Source organism: Thermobia domestica, chromosome 5 (genome assembly GCF_964235325.1).
Source record: "Thermobia domestica chromosome 5, izTheDome1.hap1.1, whole genome shotgun sequence".
Classification (NCBI taxonomy): domain Eukaryota; kingdom Metazoa; phylum Arthropoda; class Insecta; order Zygentoma; family Lepismatidae; genus Thermobia; species Thermobia domestica.
This window is the reverse complement of record NC_137458.1, coordinates 317,799,810-317,821,051: the sequence shown is the minus strand read 5'-3', so window position 1 is coordinate 317,821,051 and position 21,242 is coordinate 317,799,810. Positions and strand designations below refer to the sequence as shown.

At 36.0% G+C, this 21,242-nt stretch overlaps 1 protein-coding gene across 1 annotated transcript in view; it reads right to left on the bottom strand.

The window, feature by feature from the left end:
- Window positions 1-862: 862 nt before the first annotated feature.
- nord (neuron derived neurotrophic factor nord) overlaps window positions 863-21,242 on the bottom strand; it is a 31,426-nt gene continuing 11,046 nt past the window's right edge. Inside the window, exons 3-4 of the mRNA XM_081760471.1 lie at window positions 15,589-16,539; window positions 863-8,596 (exon numbers count right to left, since the gene is read on the bottom strand). Of these exons, the coding sequence (XP_081616597.1) occupies window positions 8,461-8,596; window positions 15,589-16,539 (1,087 nt within the window). The 3' untranslated portion in view covers window positions 863-8,460. The remainder of the gene's footprint in view (window positions 8,597-15,588; window positions 16,540-21,242) is intronic.

Sequence of the window (21,242 nt, the reverse complement as noted above, 5' to 3'; positions counted from 1 at the left end):
AATCTGTATAAAAATATGCTCTTGGTAAAAGATCTTTGTGTAGATTTTAACTTCCTTTCTGTAATAGACCATAACGTGCGATCATCGCGTTTCAATCGGCAAACACATTGAAAAAATATTGTCTGACTTTTTTCCTCAGGCCATTTACTCTAGAATGTGACTCTGATACAGTTTAATGAGAAAATATTTGTAGACTGACTATAAAATCCATGCTAAGTACCAAAATGAAAAGGTTGAGCAAAAAGCCCAGATTTTACTTCAGAACTTGTGGTACATAGGCCCACACGCATTCTTCTGGCGATTATTTGAACTACTTACAGAATTAGTACTAGATAGCCCGATTTTAACTGAACAGTGTTAGACACATAGCCCATATTTTGATATTAAGAGGCTTTATGACTGCGAAGTTAAAATACCGCTAATTTTACAGTAATTCCGTGATGTCTTCAAATAGATAAAAGATAATGGAAATGTGGAACAAGAGCTCGCTAGACAAAATTATTTTGCATGAGTTACCGTTATCACTAGTCACCTAGTAGCTTTCCGTTTGCAGGCATTTAGAAACGCGAAAATAAATGCTGATTTTCTAAATGGCTGGAAATCGAAAGTAGATAAGTGAGTTGTGATAACGGTATCTCATGTAAAATAATATTGTCTAGGGAGGTCTTGTTCCACTTTTTGATTATCTTTTATCTATTTGAAGATATCACAGAAATACTGTAAAATTAGCGGTATTTTAATTTCGCCGTGATGGGGCCTCTTAAACCAAACTTCTCCATTTTTGGAACTTAGCACGGATCTCATTTTCAGTCTACGTTTGTTTAGGCTAAAAAAAAAAAAAAAAAATAAAACTCACAATACATTTTATATTTTGCATACAAATTATATTTCCACAAATACAAAATTATCCTTAAAACTATGCAGCCTCTTCTGTTGTGTGAATAATACATACACAGTCACTTTCATTGATAAACAATATGTATTTTGATCATAACTTATTTACATCATTTATTAATACTGGCACAAAATAGCCTTCCTTCGTTTTTATATTAATTATAAAAGTTTATTCTCTTAAAACTATCAGTCCATTTGCTTAGCTTTATTTGGTAATATATTTATTTATATTTATATGTATTTGTAGAAGTATGGCTTCATATTTGGACATTGTAGATATGTAAAGGCACTTGGAAATCGATAACAGCCAAGTTTTGTGTTTTTGTTTGGTAGTTCCATAAGATCTACTCCAGTACTCATAGGTTAAGTAGTTTCCACTTCTTTATTGACTCAGAGAAAGACTTTATTGACTCTTAGTTACGGTACGTTTCATTTACAGATTACACGGTCAAGAAGCAGACAGTACATTCAGTAATTTTAAAAACCAGTTACAGAATAACTAAAAATAATATTAGAATTTTGTGCTTAACTCTTTTGCTGCCACCTTGATTTCAGTACCCCAGTCCAATGTGCCACCTACACTTCTGCAATATTCAACCTTTTGCAAAAAACTAGCTACATCTAGCGGAAACCAAGCATTACAGAAAATCTGAATTACAGAAACTTAATAATTAACGCAAAGTTGGTCACCTGCACCAAAGGCGGGCACACTAACCACTTAGCCAAGAGGAAGTTCTCAGTGAAGTACAAGTGAAGGTAAATAACTATTTGGTTATTACGTTCTTGGCCTACATTAGCTATCTGTCAGCATTTAGTGCTACCTTAAGAAGCAATTATCGACTAGCCTATTTCTTTCATATTTAGAAAAAAGTATTGTGTGGAGTCAACAAAACACGCATTAAACTTCACGTTAAAGTGTTTGAAATTTTGAATTCACTGCAAAATCTTAACTATAAACCAGTTTCTGACTGTTTGTCTCCTTTAATTAAACTATAGAAAGAGTACAATATATCAATTAAGTTAGTCACCAAGGCTTCTAGTCACCAAGCAGAGCATCCAGGGAGATTCCCAGTGAGGGTGGGATATATTCTCCCGTTCTACTCTGGCCTGCGACTCAGGAATTTACCCAGCATGTTAAGTGGGTAGCTAGGGAGACTTATGGGGCGTTTACACTTAGTCGATTTAGTCGCACGACTAAATCGACTCGCTGCATTTGCCACTAAATCGAAGCAACTAGGCCGAATCAGATTGATGGATGTGTTCAATTATTTCAACCACAGAAAATAGAACGTCTTTTAATTCAGTTGCCAGTCGATTAGTCGCCTTCGATCAACAAGCGATTAAGTTGAAGTCCCGTTTACACGGTCGATTAAGTTGAAAGTGACGTCAATTCAACTGAATCGAACGCAAATCGACTAAGTGTAAACGCCCCATTAGGGGTGAAGGCGATCAAAACATAGCGGTGTACTTCTCCTTACTCATGTGCTGAGGCCATGGATGGGTTGAGCCTTACCTACAGATTGGCCGTGGATCATATTTAACGTATTCTGAATAAGGAACTTAGTTTACCTTACAATATTTAAATATTTGCATATATTTGATTTAATTAAATACATTCGACATTGCGTCATTTATTTTCTTTCCTCAAGTGCTAGCCAAAGGGTAGCTTCTTTGCGAGAGTTTTGCTCAGGAAAGGGAATTTAACAAATTGTGCACTTAGTGAGTGCAGAAGAAAGGGAGACTATGATTTAGGCAAGTGAATGATGATGGAAGAATTAGTGGAGTGAGAAAGTGGGAGGAAACGGGAGTACCTATAGAAAACCCTTGGTCACGATGTTGTCCACCACAAACTTACTTGGCAGGAGATCGGACCAGGAGCCACACACACTAGAGGTAATGATCTACCACTGAGTCACCGTTCCCCCACTGTAAGGAAAATGGTAGCTAGTGCTAGGTGCCAGAATCTCAAACCATGATCTCGCATTGCACATCGACTCTAATTTTTTACAATTGAAATATTAGTGCTCGGAATATTTCAGTAAGTACCTGCTCGTCCACTTGATACCTCAGAGGTTAATGTCTACCGGATCGAATACGAACTTATTCCTTTACATTCGATGAATACAGTGGCGTCATTTAAGGGGGGCAGGGAGGGTCATTTGCCCCCCTAAGTTTGAGATTTATATAGATTTTATCAATAGAATAGTAGTAAGTCAGTGAAAAACGCGAAATTTTAATTATATCAAGGGGTCTTGTCCCCCCCCCCAAGTCAAATCTGAAATGACGCTACTGGATGAATATCAATCCACTCGGCTGGAAAGACTTGTTATACTTATTCACACGTACATAGAGTTATTTGAGATATAGGAATTCTCTTCAAGCATGAACATTATAAGTGAAATATGCTTGTTTTCTTTTGCTATCGCTATCTAATTATGATCTATTCTTAACGTTATATAATTATTTTTCCTATAGAAGGGGCCAGGGTGAATAAATTTAACATAAGCTCCATAAACATTTTTCTTTATATATATCGGGTCTTTAAAGTTGTTTGCAAGGAATGACATTTTGCTGGTGTTACTGAATCTCCGCGCCTCCACCCGTAAAAAGTGACAGACGTGTAGTTGTTAACTTGGCACAAGTTCTCTGTTCCTAATCATATTTTGTATTGGACACTCCTCTTCACAAAGCACAAGGGATCATTGTGCTGCTGAAAGACAGTTTATTGGCCATTGCCTGCGACACTAACGTCAGTAGAAGAGTGTCAAAAACAAAAGAACTGGAAAAAAATTTCAATCATTAATACAGATGTAGTTAGAAACAACCAATTTCGAATGAAATATGGAAACTTTAAAATTAAAAAATATATCTTAAAGCATTATATCCACCGCGAATTAATACTTTTAATCATTTTGTTATTTAATACAAAGGTTGTTTCATTTAACAGTCTTTGAATTTAGATCCTAAGGGTTTAAGGCATGTATAATGTCTATTCAATCTTTTTGGTCTACTGATTTTTTTCAGTGCGTCATGTTTATCGTATTGAATCGATTGAACATTCAATCAGCTTGAACCAATGAAACAGATTTGAACATTTCGCATTGAAACCCATCCACGATATTAGTCCACAATCGATTTTACTTCCTGAGCATTTATACCGACATTGAGAAATAAATTAACAGACAACTTCTGACCAAAGCATATATTAACTAATAAATAATAGCGTTAAATAATATATTAACGCTATTATTTCTTAGTTAATATATGATTTGGTCAGAGTTTGTCTGTTAATTTATACAAGAAGTTCCAAAGCTAGAATGAGTGGTATTGAGAAATAAAGTATACATTAGCGGAACTCGGAACTCTTGGTTCTGTTTCACGCCCCTCTTTTTTTCCATCATACCACTACAACTCTAAATTCTCTGCTCCATTTTGTTCGGTCCTCCTTCAGCAGTTGAGCGGTCTGCGAGTGTGCTTCCACAAAGTTAGACTACCGTCTAAGATTCAACTTAACTCACCATTTTTATATTTCCGCATTTCTATGAATTACGGGGGCGCGGTGGCTCAGTGGTAGAGCGTTCACCTCCGGTGCTTGGGGTCCCTGGTTCGATCCCAGCCCCCGCCAAGTGAACTTTGTGGTGGACAAACACCGTGTGTGTGGGTTTCCTCGGGGTTCTCCCGTTTCCTCCCACTTTCTCCATTCCACCATTTCATTCATTACTCATCATCACCGTCTCCTTTAGCCTAACCGGCATAATCGTGGGACGTAAAACTCTAAGATTTCATTTCATTTCTATGAATTTTATAACAGGTAACCAAATCACACAGATGTCAATGAAAGCTGACGGCGAAAATGATTTTGATTCTTAAAATGGGTCAACAAATGTGATTGGACATTCGTCTTTCGATATTCAAAATATAGTGAGCGTTAAAAAAAAAAAAAAAAAAGAAACGCTATGATGATTGTCTGTCTGTCAACGAGTGTCACAGTGAAGCGAGAAATGGCTTTGTCATACAAGTCAGCATTAATATTAGTATCTTCAGAGTACGGATGCCTACAATACTCGTAGAATATGAAACCCCTAGTGTTTTGAGTAAAAATGTTATTTTCACATAAAACTTATTACGAAATATAGAAAAATTATTAATAAGGAAAACATAATTTTTATTTCAAGAAATGCTTACGAAGCTAAGAAGATTTTTCAGTTTATCACTTATTCTGATTTTACTTTGCAGTTTTATAAAAAGGAGACAACAAACAGACTGGCGTTATATGAACATACCGTTGGAGCAATTGTCTTATAATTTGCCAATTTGTCAAAGGCAGCAAAAAGACAACTTCATGACGTCTGAAAAAATTAACCACCAGTTTTGAACAGAACAAATTCTACGAAAAGAGGACATCTTGTACTATCTTTCTTTGATTTTTGTTTAGAAAAAAAAACAATTTCTCTAAATCAGCTCGTTATAACGTAAATGTGTTCTGCATATAAGGAAACATATTTAAGTGTTGGGTAGTTCTGCAAGGATTCGTTCTAAAAAGAAGAGTCCCTCAGTGGAATGAAAGGATCAAATCTACGGAATTGACTTTGGTGGGATCAAAATACTCAGAAAAATATAAAAACAGGAACTGATTGAGTCAGTGGATTTTGTTAATGGAACGGAGAGCAGACGAGTAGACCTAGTTGATGGACTAATATGATTGGAGTCGGACTTGAGAAGGGGAAAACTGCTGACGAACAAGCTAATGAATTTACTGCACACGTTTACAAACAGCCAAACCTTATTTCATTTTTCTGTTCCTCGCTTCCATATAACAAACAGGAGCAAGAAATCAGAAAGTAGGGATGCGCACGAGACGAGTGGTTGTCTCGTCTCGAAAATGTGCTGTAAAAGTGATGTCTCGACTCGAATTTTGTCAGGAAAATCCTGTCTCGACTCGTCTCGTGCGCATCCCTATCAGAAAGAAATGGATGTTTTTTGTGTATCTCTCAAAACATGGCAATCTCTCCTTCTAGGTTTCTATTCCCCCCCCCCCGCCTTTCTACCTACCGAAACCAACTTTATAGCAGCTTATTAGTTCATAAAAATAGTTTGACTAGCTTGGCTGAACGGAAGAAACATATCGCAGAATCATATAGGATCTCGGAATTATTCTATTCATGACAACCAAAGGATTGAATTCAGAGAAAGAATCGAATCCTTGTTTGGTGGAATCAAATTGGAAAACCAAAGAAATCGTAAACATACAACTAGCCGGAACCAAAGAATTTGATATGCAAGAACGATTCCTTGTTTACAATGTATTAAAAGAAATCAATTTTCCTGCCACTAACGTTTAGAAAGACCCAAACCGAAACTGTGATTTTCACGCTCTCCAGAAATCCACAGCCTAAAGGTCTGTGCAAGAGTTTGTCTGGTTTAATATTTCGGACGTGGAATTGTGATAAATGTTTAAGCTTCTAATTGAAAAATGAACATGGATACTTTAATATGCACCTGAAATATTATGCAACCTTATCTACATTATGTCCTTTCTGGTTGCATAACTTCTTGGCCACAAAAATATAATTTTATGTATAATATACAGATGTGAATACTTTCATAACATGTTAGAAGTATGTACTACTGTTATTTCAAACTCGTCATGTTCATTAAGCACTCATATTTTACTGTAAGATTTTTTAGTGAACATATGTGGAATCACTGGCAATTCTGTTGTTATTCCACCGTTATTCCATCGGAACGTATGACACGAGGAATACGTTGATATTAGAGCTAAATGTAATAAGTCTTCGTATAAAATGTTACTGTATTTCTTACATTACACTGGGTTTTGTTGTAACAACAACATTTTGGGAATATTTGCTAGTTTCGTTGCAACATTACTGAAATGTAAAGTACAATTTGTCAGCATTTACCACGTTTAAAAATGGGATCCGTGACGTGTTAAGAGCGAACAATGTTTCGAAGCGCATCGTAGCAGAAAATAACCGTTTCTTATTATGAGATCAACTCTGTTTCACTAATAATAGTAAGATCATAAAGAGTCTCAACCTGTTGCAGTGAACACTTTTAAATTAGAGGGACAAAATACACAACATATCTATAAAATTATTACATAATCATTATTGTAAATTGCTGTCAAAGAATACCCCGTCAAACTGTCAAAGAATTTCCAAAATTAGAGGTAAACAATGTTTTATATTACGAGTGGAAGGAGCAACTTATCTTTCGTGTAGGTGCAGATGTGTGACTCATCACACCGGTTACTAAACATTAGGCTTTCCAGTATGGCCCCGACTAGCCACACATTCTTACACATGAGGTCGGTGCTCAGTTGACCCTTGACAGTAACCCTTGACAGGCCAAGCGAGGTGCAAATTGTACCCTACTTTTATTTTTCTATGATAGCTCTGCAAGTAATGACTGTTAGTTTTCCATTTTTCTTATAGCTGACTTTAAATAAAAGAAGAATATAGTATTAAAGTAATTTTTGTATACAAAGTCTTATTTTTCGTAATTTTTTTTTTTTTTTTTTGGATTGGGGTCCAAAATGTACCCCACTTGGCACTCCGTGAAAATAATTTAAATTATTGCAATGCGCTTTTTTTTAACATTTGGACTGGTACTGCTGCTTTATAACATAAATTCTGAGAAGAATCATGTGATATTGCATTAATAAACATTGAACTTGTCATTGATATTGAGGGTAATCGTGCAATACCTAGCTAAAGTTCCAGAATGAACTATGCTGCTCTGACCGAACAAGAAATAGAATCTGAGCTTCTTGCAAATGGTTTCTCGTCTGATGAGGATTATGTTGAGAATTTAAAAGAAGAAATTGAGTACCAAAGTGATGAAAAGTATGACTTTATAAATTCTCACAACAAAACACATATTACAACAAAAATACGTTTGTGTCCAATTTGTACCCTGCTTGACACTTCGTGGATGCTAAATAGTTTGGTCCTCCGGTTAAGGAGCACATTGGCTGTAGCACAACTTCTGTTCTAGTCAGACAACTTAGTCTGTACTAATGAGCGTGTATCTATGACAACAATTGAAGTTGTGGTACGTGGTCTGATAGGCTAAGCATCGACTTCAAAGTGAGAATCTGTGGCTGCTTGGCACGCAGATTGCGATAATGCTTAACGACATTTATCACTCTGAATGTATGTAAACAGTGTGCGTTATCATCTGATAAACAGGTTGTATACGTATGTCTCTAATGTAACAATTTGTGTTCTTTGTTGCGTTCTTATTTTTTCATTTTCTTCAGCAAATGTGTTCGAAGTTTTCCTGGCTCTTGATTAGTACATTAACTTGTTCTTAATACGTCATTTCGCTCTGTAGTTATACCTGGTATATTCTCATACCAGACTTTAGAGTCTGGACAATTCGTAAATGTTTTTTCTCTTCTCGTAGATAATATTTCACAGATAACTTAGACAATTATTACACTGGCCAATTAAAGGGCCCGATCTAAATACACATGAACACAAAATAGTGAATACGAACTACACACATAGAGTTCCAAATACTCTTTCTATTCTGCTACAATGGTTAGGTGCAGATAGGCTTTGTGTAGACTTGGAGTAGATCATAGGACAGACTCTTTCCTCGGGCCTTCTTCACAGTTACTTGCACTATATAACTCTTGCCGGGTTTCAAACTCGAGAGCTTTTGCGTAATCACGTGCCTGAAAATTGAAAAAGAGATATTTTAAAAATAATTAAAGTATGGAAACTCTCGCCTGGATGTCTCTAGACAATAAACTTAAGTGATAAATTTTTAGAAAAGTATTTATTCCTTAAAAGTCATCTAACAGGGTAGCTTACTTATTATATGAAGTATGAATGAAAAGAAGGTTACAAAGGTATTATGGCTTATGAGTGAGAAACAGCTGGAAGATAGAGGACACTCAACAATAGTCCTCGATATAATGACAATTTTTGTTCAATCGCTTATCATAACGGCAGATAGTTTTCTATACCATTTGCATAGATAGTTTTCTATACCATTTGCATAGATAGTTTTCTATACCATTTGCATAGATAGTTTTCTATACCATTTGCATAGATAGTTTTCTATACCATTTGCATAGATAGTTTTCTATACCACTTGCATAGATAGTTTTCTATACCACTTGCATAGATAGTTTTCTATACCATTTGCATAGATAGTTTTCTATACCATTTGCATAGATAGTTTTCTATACCATTTGCATAGATAGTTTTCTATACCATTTGCATAGATAGTTTTCTATACCATTTGCATAGATAGTTTTCTATACCATTTGCATAGATAGTTTTCTATACAATTTGCATAGATAGTTTCCTATACCATTTGCACAGAAATCAATGTCAAGCTTTCGTAGTTACCGTGAGGCAGCGATTTTGACTTAATCACATGCCAAATAATGGTGGCATTTTTTTGCTTTAGAACAGGGAGAAGGTGAAAGTCACTGGGGGTGGGTCACAGCTGTAGAATTGGTGCTCTAGTTGTTCCAAGCGTAACGTCAGTGGCTGAAGTATTGGGTCTGCCGCTATGTCCAGGGTTGCCATTAACAATATTGGTCCGCCTTTCTTTGAAGGCACGATATCTCTTCCCTCCATGTTGCTTTGAAATTTAGCCCTTCCCATACACCTCTACAATCTGCCTACGAATATCAGCAGATGAAGCGTTTTTGGTCCATAGGCACAGCACCACTGACCTCAATTCTACTGTTGACCAATTTTTCAGACGACTCATCATTTTTAATGTCCGCTCCTCGGGTATGCATGATCAGAATCCCAAATCTTCAAATCTGAACCAAGACAGAGGTGTTATTAATCTACAAATAAATTTTAGTTAAGTTACAGAACATTCAGAATAGCATAATGGTTTTATACTTTGTAACCTTCTTTTGATCATCCTTCGTATTAGCAATACCAACAGCTACACATGTTTTCTTTAACACTAGCAAATGCCCCCACCGGTTACTGCAGATCTCTTTCTGAACCTTTCACACCGAACTTGTCTAAGTTCGTACACCTCATATGGGCATCTCACAAGGAAAGTACTTGAATACGCACAAAAGGAAAGTATGTGTAATATTAGTACCCTGGAAGCAAACAATGGCGTCCGTTTTTATGCAAGATGGTGTAAATGTTCGCAAGAGCAGGAGTAAGTAGAGCACGTGCCATAATTACAAGGCACTTTTCCTGAAAAGGGTTGTGTGGATAGAAAAATTGGCGAACACGTATCGCGTTAGTTTCAGGGCACACAGTTTGAATGAAAAAGTTGCGTCCCAGAGTCCCCCGGAGTGTCGCAGACAGCGTCCAACTAAAAATTTCAAATGGTAAGAGGGTCAAGTAATAGTATATTATTGGAAAGGTATTGTAAAAAGAAACAAGATGAAGCAAGTCTCGAGTCTCTACGCTCACTTTGTACCAATTGGTAGGCAGTCAAAATGTCAACACAGTTGTCATGAAAGAGTCTGTGACCACCATTCTGCTTAGGGTACGCAAACAGACTCGGGACTTGTTGCAGCTTTATTTCTTCTTCTTCTACCAAAATCTCAAACACATTGGCATTAACTTTTACTTATGAAATCAATATAATATTGTTCTGTCATCACACTACCCAAGAATAGTCTTTATATAAACTATTAAACAAATACACAAAACCAACAGCTACCTTTTAACGTAAATTAACTAAATGAATTTCCTTGCGTTTTATCAATGAAGGAAACATTCATCACAACTTTAACACATTGTTTTTATTTTTAACCTGATATTTTAAGGTTGTTTCTAAAGAGGAATCGCTAAAATACTGCAATTTTATTTTAAGCCGTTTTCTTTCCATATCAATTATTTCGTAATATTACATTAAATGATTCCTCGATTTAATACCAGAACAATACTGCCAATTCGATAATAATGGAACTACATTAAATGACTTTTGTCAAATAGATAACAGGTGATAATGAATGTAAAATATTATGAGAGATTACTTCTTCATAGGGACTTAACATCGAAATCTGTGAAAACAGTTTAGAAAGTAAAAATTCGAAAAAATACATACGTCATGATTTATGTAATAGTAGTAATCTTTTTATTTTAGAAGGAACTATATGAACAGGTATTGTGATAGTGTACAGTCGTCTTTCTCCCATATTTATGTGTATGTGAAATATGTTTGAATTTCAATATTTTCTTGTAATTTCCAATTAACGTTCTTTTCATCTTCTTTAGACTTCTTGGCGATCGAAGGGAACTTCTTCGGGTAGGATATTTTATGGGAATATATATATTCTTTTACAGGGAGGAGCATTTCCTGAAATTGCAGTTCTATTGCAAAGTGGACTTGGCTAATCCATTGGATATTCCGTAGCTAACTGTATTTTACCATCATTCGTAAAATATAGTTTTTGTTTCTTTTCTTCCTTCACAGTGATTCGTAACCAAGTATGTGTATTCTTGTGTTAAATATTTTAAGTATATTTTATTGTCTAGTAACATTCTACTGAATCTTTTAGCGTTTATGGATCGTAATTATATTATGGACACTTGAATGCTAATACGTTTTAATGTTTTTTTTCATACTAATTTTGTGAAAAGATGTATTTTTAGTTAGAGTATGTTCCAGAAACTATTTGAATATTGAGATAAATTGCGTAAAAATAAACGTATTCTGCCAATTATCATACATTCTCGATGACTTTGAATTTTAATGTTTTAATAAGAATGTTTTGAATATTTTTTGTAGCGAAGATGCCTAGGAAATTTTATCATAACTGTTTTGTAGGAAATTTAGTTTTGATGTTTCATGCACGACCAGAAAGTCGTAATGTCGTTGACTATACTTTTGTGTTTGCATGCCATGTTTTTCTTTTAATTGGTCTTGTGTATTTTGTCTCGTAGAGACATACTTTTACGATGCTACTACAGCATTTGAATCTTGTGTGTTTACGCATCTTTCTCTTAGGTGGAACACCGAAGTCGATATGTAGTTATGTTCCAGGAAACATATGTGTATATTACTGAGTATTGAAGTGTTTATATTTATGTATAGAAACATTTTTGTAAACGTCTATAGCTTCGGGCGTCTTTTCACGTTTCTACTTTTGCATTGTATGAGAAGATTGCATTTTGTGTGTACGTGTAGTTCATATTTCCCCACCTGTGGTTTTGGTCAGTACATGACGTAATGATCGATTGTTTTCAGGAAAGTTTGGACTAAAAGAGTCAACTTCCGTGATTTACAGACCTTTGAAAAACGTAGACTTTGTATACTGTGTAACGTTGTATACTTTTCAACGTTTTATTAATGAATCTTTTACAGATAATTTCCACACATTATGGTAACCCTACAACATTTATATTTTGTTAAAGCAAATAACAAATATTATACTAGGCTTACGCTAATAACAATAACTTTGTTTCAGAATGAAATTACTTTTGTCCCGAGTACTATCAAATCAAGTCTCGATTTTTCGCATGGCAAATAGAGATTACTGTGACCTCATGGCATAACGAATTTTCTTTATGCATGTCATGAAATCACAATTTCTTGATATGTAGATTCATGCTTGTTTGTTGGAATCACTATGGATGTCTGCTTTCACGTAAGTTTATTTTATTTTTATTTTTTCTATTTGGACAAACGATTTTTCGATCTTTTTCTCTAAACAACACAAAACACTAAGTTTATTCGAGAGAAGAAAAAAAGGAACATACAGGTAGAAACAGGTGGTGAAGTGTAATTTTCTTTGTAGAAATAGTCAAGTGTCTATATCCATATCAGTGTCTAGTGTTGTGATTGTTTTTCTTCTATATTTTTTTTTACATGTAGTGCATTTTATACATAAGTATAGCATTATTTTATTTATGTGTTTTCGTTGCATGTGTGAATGATATTGTTGTGTCGCGATCTGAGCTATCATCTGGATTACTGTGAGGATTTTGAGACGAGACATCCGAACCTCTCGGTGCTTGATGCTCATATCATTGTTGAGACCGGAGGGCAATCTGGGAAAAGTTCTGTAATTCCTTTTTGGAGATGTAACCCGAGAAGAGTTCTGTAATCCCTCTTTGATGTCTTAACCAGGTAAGTTCAGGTCTCCTGAAAGTACTCGTAGGTGGGACAGCAGGGGACAGATCCGGAAAGCGGTTACAATGGCATTATACAGAAATTACACACGCTTAGATTTATGGATGATATCGTGTAACTGATAAACAGTGTGAAAAAATTTAGACACATAAATACTTACCAACAAATTCACCATGAAGATCACCAACAGGAAAATGAAAATTATGAGATGCACAAGATAAGAAACAGAAAAAAGATCAAAACAGGAGATCATCCGGTGGAAAAGATCCCTGAATTCTGTTACTTTAAGACTGAAATAACAAGATGTAATATCCAAAATAGTTTAGAAGTCTTTCGAAGAAAAAAACAACAGCTTTTAACCGGAAACAACGACAGAGAACTGAAGAAAAGGCTAATGAAAGCATATGTATGGCGTGTGGCGTTATATGAATATGAAACATAGACTCTAGAAGAAAAACAACAAGTTTTAACAGGAAACATTGAGACAAACTGAAGAAAAAGCTGATGAAAGCATATGTATGAAAGTGGCGTTCACATTCCAAACCGATGCATAACGTCTCCTATAGGAGCTATCTTTTTTCTAAACTTTTGACATCCAATTCGCAAGTCGCATGTCTATCAATTATTATCCCTAAATACGAGTATGTTTTACTGCTTTGTAGGGGTTTTAAACCTCAATAGCTCAATTAGGAAGTTGATTTTAGTATGAATGTATTCCTGAGGATGCAGCTTTCCGTCGGTGTGCATTTTATGTATGTGGGGGGTATCACGGCGAGGAAGGGGGTAAAGGTCATGTTTTTTGTTCGTTCTTTCATCGAGTTTCTTGGGGGGCATTCCCCCTTAGGGGTACGCTCATAAAAATTGATATATGAAGCTATAAAGTAGGGTATACTACATGGTAATATCCTGTATTTGTATTCTTTGTTTATATGAGATAAGTAGCGAGGGGGCAAAGTTGGCCAATTTTTGGAGTTTCAGTTTTTTGACGTTAATTACATTTATTTTCTTTTTTCTTTTTTTTTTTTTTTACGACAAACACCAACAGCTTAGCATCTAATTAAGCTAGAAAGATGATTTGGTACCAATGTATTCCTGAGGGATGAAGCTTTCCACCAGTATAAGCAACGGTGTATGAATCATGACTCTGTGATAATTAGGGGGATCACCAGGGCTGCCAAAGCGAAGGTCTGTAACAGTCCTTCGAAAATGATACGCAGGGCGTTTTTTTAAAAGGAATTTTGTTATGAATTTTTATCACGCTTTGTATTGCAGCAATGGATATCACTTTTTTAATATTAGTGTCACAATTGTCTGGCCTTGACATTAGCATCATTTTGTCAGCGTAGAGTGACTGCAAAGGTTACCAGGGTCCCTCATAGTTCTCTTTTTCATATTTTTATAGTTTTTGTATTTCTTCTTCTATGAAAATGGCGGGAATTGCATGAATATTACCTTGTTGGAAATTGCGGCCGATGTATGAATTATGACTCTGTGATAAATAGAGGGGTCACCAAAGCCCCCAAGGTGAGAGTCTACGATTTTGTTAAAATTCCTGGGGGCTGTCTAAATGTTAAGCTCTAAGTTGTTAATACCAATTTTATTGGCTAAAGTTATCTTTGACAACAGCTTGTGAAAATTTGCATAACTTCATTTTTCTAAATTTAATAACAAAGAGTTACTATTAAATTTAATAACAAACAAGTTAATAACATAAGTAATGATATAATGTGTTATAAGTATCAGCTCCTGTTTTGTGTACGCATTCTTAACTATATATTTTTTATGTCTAGGTTGACTGCCATGTGTAGCAATAATGGTACTCACATTACTTGCCACGGTTGCCGTGAGTACCAATTTGGTATTCGCCACTTGTTTTCCTTTCTTTCACGTGAGCCTATATCGGTACTCAATTTCATGGGTTTTATCATGCATTTGAACAGAGTAAAAATCACTCTTTAAAACGGTAGCTTTAGCGTTCAAATATCTATTTTAAAGAAAATTATTACATTAGAGATTAAGAGTATTCTGTTCGTATGTTACTGCTCGAATTGAGGTTTATAATGTTGATTTCTGCTAGTAATTTATTGAAAATGCACATTATGCTTACAGTTTCGTTTGACCCCACAATTGCAAAAAATGCAGACTTTGGTGAGATATGCAAGTTGATGACGTAATTATACCCGAATGCCAAATTTGGTACTCATGGGAAAAGAGCAAATTTTTATCTGGGTTGTCATCAGTACCAAAGATAGTACTCGGGCATAAATACGTCATCAACTTGGATCTCTTACTAAAGTTTGCATTTTTTGCAACTGTGGGATAATATGAAACTGATAATGTAAAAAAGAAAGAAAGTAATGTGGCTTCGGCAGCAAGGCGTATGATAATACCTTGGCAGTCAACCTATTAAGACATCACAAGGAATAAAGGCCGTTACCCATTTTGTCCTCACGGGCAGCTGTCACTTTCCCTCATTTGAGTAAATAAGAGTGAAAGTGAGGACGATTGAGGAAAAGTACTCACCTTTGCTTCACATAAATAATTAAATAAAGTAATAAATTAAGAAGAGAATAAATTATTTTTTTTAGAAAGTCTTACCTCTCATCGTCAGGGTTTTGTGGAACACAATGCATCACCACAAAGTTCGCATCTCGTTTCAAGTTTTTATCAAGGTTACATTGATTTGGTTTCTTAAAATAAAGCCTCTTTTGTCGCTTTTCTTCTCTTACATAAATGCAATATTCTTTAATTCTAGGACCGGTGGACGGAAGCCATCCCACAGTCACAGAGTTACAAGTCCTTAAGCTCTCATACTCAATCACTTTGGTTTCGTTTGGCATATCCGGGAAAGGGAATCGTCCTACTTTCGTCGTGGCTATCACTTCCACCCCAACGATTCTCCTCAGTTCTTCCTGGTCAACCGCTGTTACGCGGAGGATGTAGCGCCCCTTATCAGGCTGGTGAAGATTTACTTTTTGGTAGCCTTCCACTCGCTGTTTCGGAATAACCGAAGTCTTTTGTTTTGTTACCTCAACGTTCACAGCACCACCACATGGCATAACGGAGAAAAGAAGTTCGTCCACCATTTTACCAACTTTAAATTTAAAGATGGCACGGCCATCTTGTTGTCGCAAATTCACAGTCGCAGGTTTACCGTCTCTTAAGCTTGATGGACGAGATTTTCTGTCATATTTAAGAGTTGTCTGTGCGTACGGGAAACTCAAGTTAGTTCGCTTATTCACTGCAAACAAGTTAAAATAGTACACCTTGCCGTGTTCCAAATCACGGATTGTGAAATGAGTCTTTTTCCCCACACATCCTACCACAATGTCTTCGTGGAGCTTTTGGCTTGAATTAAACTTGACAAGTTTACTGGCAATTTCACTTTTGTGGATGTCTACTCGTTCTCTTGGGAAATCGAAGCCGGTGGTTTGTGAGACATCTGGCGGAATAACACCATACTTCTCTCCTCGGGCCTCACACAACGTCGAGTAGTCACGGCGAGTATTCACAACCAGGCAGTAGTGCATTAGGTGGGGGTCAATGGAGCTGTTAAAAATAACGGCAAGCATTAGATTGAGTTCAAAATAAATAAACAAGAAAAATTTTAAGCTATATTAAGCGAATACAAGTAGGATACTTTTACATACATAGTACATAAATAAATAAAATATTGTGTTACAGTAGGATAAAAACCACTAATTACTGTTGACAATGATTATAAATAATATACGAAGGACCAAGTCATCTTTTTGGAATATTATGTTGATCACTGTGGTGGGGAATGTTGAGATAATGTTCTTTCGATTTCTGTCACTTAAAAAATGGAAAAGAATGGCTCAGTGGTAGAGTGCTTACCTCAGGTGCATGGTGTCCCTCGTTCGATCCTCGTTGTGGTGGATAACATCGTGTCCGTGTTTTTTTCGGGTTTCCTCTCACATTTTCATTCTACCAATCGTTCCTTCACTCACTCACCTTAATCATCGTCTCCCTTAGTGTAAAGGGCATAATCGTGGGACGTTACACTGAAAGATTTCATTCCATTTTCATTTTATTTTTTTTAAAATAATAATAATAAAACGATATAGACATAACAAGCTTTAAGAAAGAAAGCATGGATGGAATCGACTCGGAATCCTTGTTATAAATTTTGTTTTGTGCCCCGTGGTGGTTATGCAACCAAATTGACTCCAAAGCATATCCGGTAGCAGAAGTCACTTGAGTGGCGAAGTTTCACCACTAAAAAAACAGGGGTAAGTTTGGAATCAGGGTTGGTATAGCAGATTAAAATACAATAAAACCACGACTATGCGCGAGTGCCGCGAAGTACAACATAGAATAAAGAAAGAGATTTCCAAAGCAAGAAGCAAAAACGAGTGACTGATTTCTTCTCTCTCTCTTATATAAAAAAAGACGTAACTGAACACTTTTTGTTTACAATATAATATTGTTTTTTGGTTACTGTTCTTTATTTTAATGATTTAGACGTAAATCAAAGGTTTCTAGTGTACTGTACATACGTATTTTAAAGATTTAATTACGTTCTTCAAACAATAAAATATAGTTTTTATGCTGAAATATTATTTTTTTCGTGTTGGAACCTCATCTTTTAGTATTTTCTCGGGTTATCCGCGATTGTCGCTATCAGTGGTACCCTTACCACCCAGTTCCGTGGATAATCATGGCTTTACTGTAATTTGAAGAAAATCAAGGCAGAGAATGAACTCGCAGAAGCTACTACCAGTCTGTTGTCAGTATAATTGGGGAAAAATGCTTCAGATATACGCTCTTTATTATACTGAACTCTTGTTAGGAATTCGTTTCTTATTTTGCCTTCGCAATGCCACGCGGGGTTAAATTATTGTTTGACCTTACTTTCACGGAGATTTAGTAACTCAGTCACGGAAACATTCGACATAGCTCAGTACCGTAACAAATCACTTCGTGGTTCTGGTGCAAGAGGGTATTGCAGGGGAGGACAAACAGTAAGTTGAGCTCGATGCAAAGGTATTTGTGGGGGGCCCAATCAGCGAGTTATTTTGCGGATGTCGCAGTTGAAGTTTGATCCTTGACAGATTTGGATTAGGATTAGGAATTAGATTTCTTAGCTTTCGGCATCCACATCCATGTTAGCCCGTCACATACGAGGGATGGCATCCCTTGGCAATCACACTATCCGAGGAAAGAGGATGCCTAGAGTGAATGCGGAAAACCCAGGAAAATCTCACCCAGGCTGGCGTTGAAAAACTTTTACACTTTTCGATCGAGTTTCCCCACCGGGAATTGGACTCGGGACCGGTTATACCAAAGATGAGATTAGCGAGAGATGATCCTTGCCAGAGGTCATAACAACGGGCTCTCTTCAATCGATTTATATACAGGGTGGACCATTTATCTTTATACGACTTTGTAACTTCAAATAACATTACATTTCTGTATTTTTTCAAATACCAGTATTTCAAATTTACATGTTAAATGAAATATTCTAATGTTACATTTATTGTTCAGTGCTGCAAAGCAAGGACAACAGTCAGCTTCATTTTCCAAAATGATAAAACTTTTAAATTACAGCATGAACAAAAATGCACTGAATCAGAGGGAATGCTAATCTTATTTTGAAGGACCCAGCACATCAGGTACGGTAGAAAATTGAACAATTGTAGTCTCTCTAAAGTACTATTAGTTTCAGATGGAAGGATCATTCGGGTCATCCGATTGACAGGTCTACGACCAAGGTCAATGTAGTCCCATGTGAGTCCCGAATCGATTGTTCGGTGCAGGTCTATGTGTCCGTATTTCTCTCTTATGATTGCTGATCGTGCTCTACAATTGTTAGGATAAATTGCAGTTGTGACGGCGGTGGTATTAAACGATAAGATTCATTGTATCTCGGACATAGGTTGTCTGTGTGTCCGTAGAAGGACAAGCGAACCAAAAAATTCAGCTTGGGCCTTCAACCTTCTTTGGGCTCCAGGAATGTATGGGTTGTATATGATAACTTTAGACATTTTCATATAATTCCATAAGGCAGTAATATGCTTCACTATCGGTTTACTGTAGATCTAGGTAAGCAATAGCACAAATACACTGGTTGCATAATAACAACCTGCGATTATACAAAACCATAGAAGCAGGCATATACAGAGAATACGTTGGACATAACGCTTTAGTAAGGTTAGTTGAAAAGAACTGGAAAAATAATAATTCAACATTTTACGCTAATATTTCCTTATTTATTTCTTAAATAATGACAATATGCTTACAGACAAACTAATTAATACACTTTTTTCTCTCAATGGTTAAAACGACTACTACTTGTACTAACAAAATATGCAAATGCTTTCCATCCACTACAGTATACAGGAATAGACTATATAGCATATATTCACTTTACATTCTTATATACTGCTTAAATTTACTAAAGAACGAAACTATACGGGGGTGGGTACACGAACGTAAACGATCGAGCGTCTACCTACTAAAAATGCTAGCGGTACGTCGCTGCTGGACAATCTCCCGAACCTTATCTTTGAATAGGATTACGCGCGTTCTCATACCGACAAGGCAACCTATCGTGCTCTACTCGGTATACGCCTTCTATCCTGGTCTGCTCTGTCTCCTGCCCTAAGCTCTGCCGAGTACATGGTAGGCGTCAAGGCAAACTCTGAATAACGAAATCAATAAAGTATTATTTGTTTGTCTGTTGTAACAACCTTCCAGTCTATGGAGTCATAAACAATTAGCAAAGAAATTATTCAAGCAAATCTTCCTCAAGGAAAGGAGATCTCAGTACACGGGGCAGGGGGCAAAGAAAGTAGTAATGTAAAAATATTGGTAGCCCACATTTAGCATGGTTTGAGATTTGGTCCCGCGAGGGATTACGTATGAATTCCCCCAGGCACATTCTAAAATCATTACTGCGCACAGGTCCTATATATATTTAAAAGCACTTTTCCGTTTTCTGGTATTCAACTCAGCGGCGGCCGCTGAAGGGGAGCCAATGTGCCGTGGCACTACCACAATTAATACAAAGAATAATATAAATAATATTTGCATCATACTAAATAACAATATTTTTAATTTCATGCACAATACTTTACTTGCAACGTCATCATTGCTCACGAGAAGCTGGTTTGAGTCGCGCTCGGTGATTGAATGCGCTCAGAATTACTCGCACGATAGCAGTACATACAGGACTATCTCTACTCTGTTCGTGCCAAGTTCTGCTGTGCTCTCCCGACTGTTCTAAAAATGGTTTGTGCGCATGCTCGTTGGTTGGAGAGCAGGAGGAAAGTACGGAGAAATAACTAGCGTTTTGTGCCACGATTGAAGGTGGCTCCAAGCGGGATATTTATTTCGTCTTATGTTTTGATGCTCTAGGAAAGGGGGCTTTAGTTTTTAGTTAAGTCGCCTCGAATTCTAACACGTGACTTCCGATTTATTTGTTCCTATTGCAGTGTTTCCAAATTAGTTACTTATTGCATATCAATATCCACACTCATTTCCAAAATGATTGTCGCATATCTATAACTGTCTTTATTTAAGAATATAATTTGATAATGATTTTGCAGGGAACTTTTAATACTGATACTATGTGTATAATCGGGAAATGTATATTTGCGGTAAATTTTATAAGAAAAAAATTATAAATACGAAAATTAGAATGAGTAAAACAAAATGTTGCTAAATAGACAAGAAAGTTTTGTTTTCGTTTTATTGTTCTTATTTACTGTTCTTTTGACATGAAATTTGCCACATACATGTCTTTGCCAATTATACACATACTAACATTATAAGAAATACCGGGCGAATTGATTATCAAATTATATTCCTACAACAACATATTTATAGACATGCGACAATAATTTTGGACATGAGTGTACCATCTAGATTTGACCCTCCCAAAAATCAATTTGGAATTTATTTCGTTATTGTGTTGTCAACCCAGGTGTGACCTCACCTGATTGAAACATAAACACATTGTGCACCTGAGTGTTTGTGGTGTTGAATGTGGTGTGTGTATGTAACTTGTCAATTATATATTTTTGCGAAGTTTTGATGCTGAGTATTTAAGTGTAGTGCTGTTTTCTTCTTTCTCTATATTTGTAACTATTTTTCGTGAAACTAGAACAATACATTACGATGAATGCGGCAAGCAATTTACTGAAATATCCGTTTTCATCTTTATCATATGACGACAAACTAACTGAAAGCAGGAAATTTAGGAAAGCAAATGCCTAATTTAAAATTGT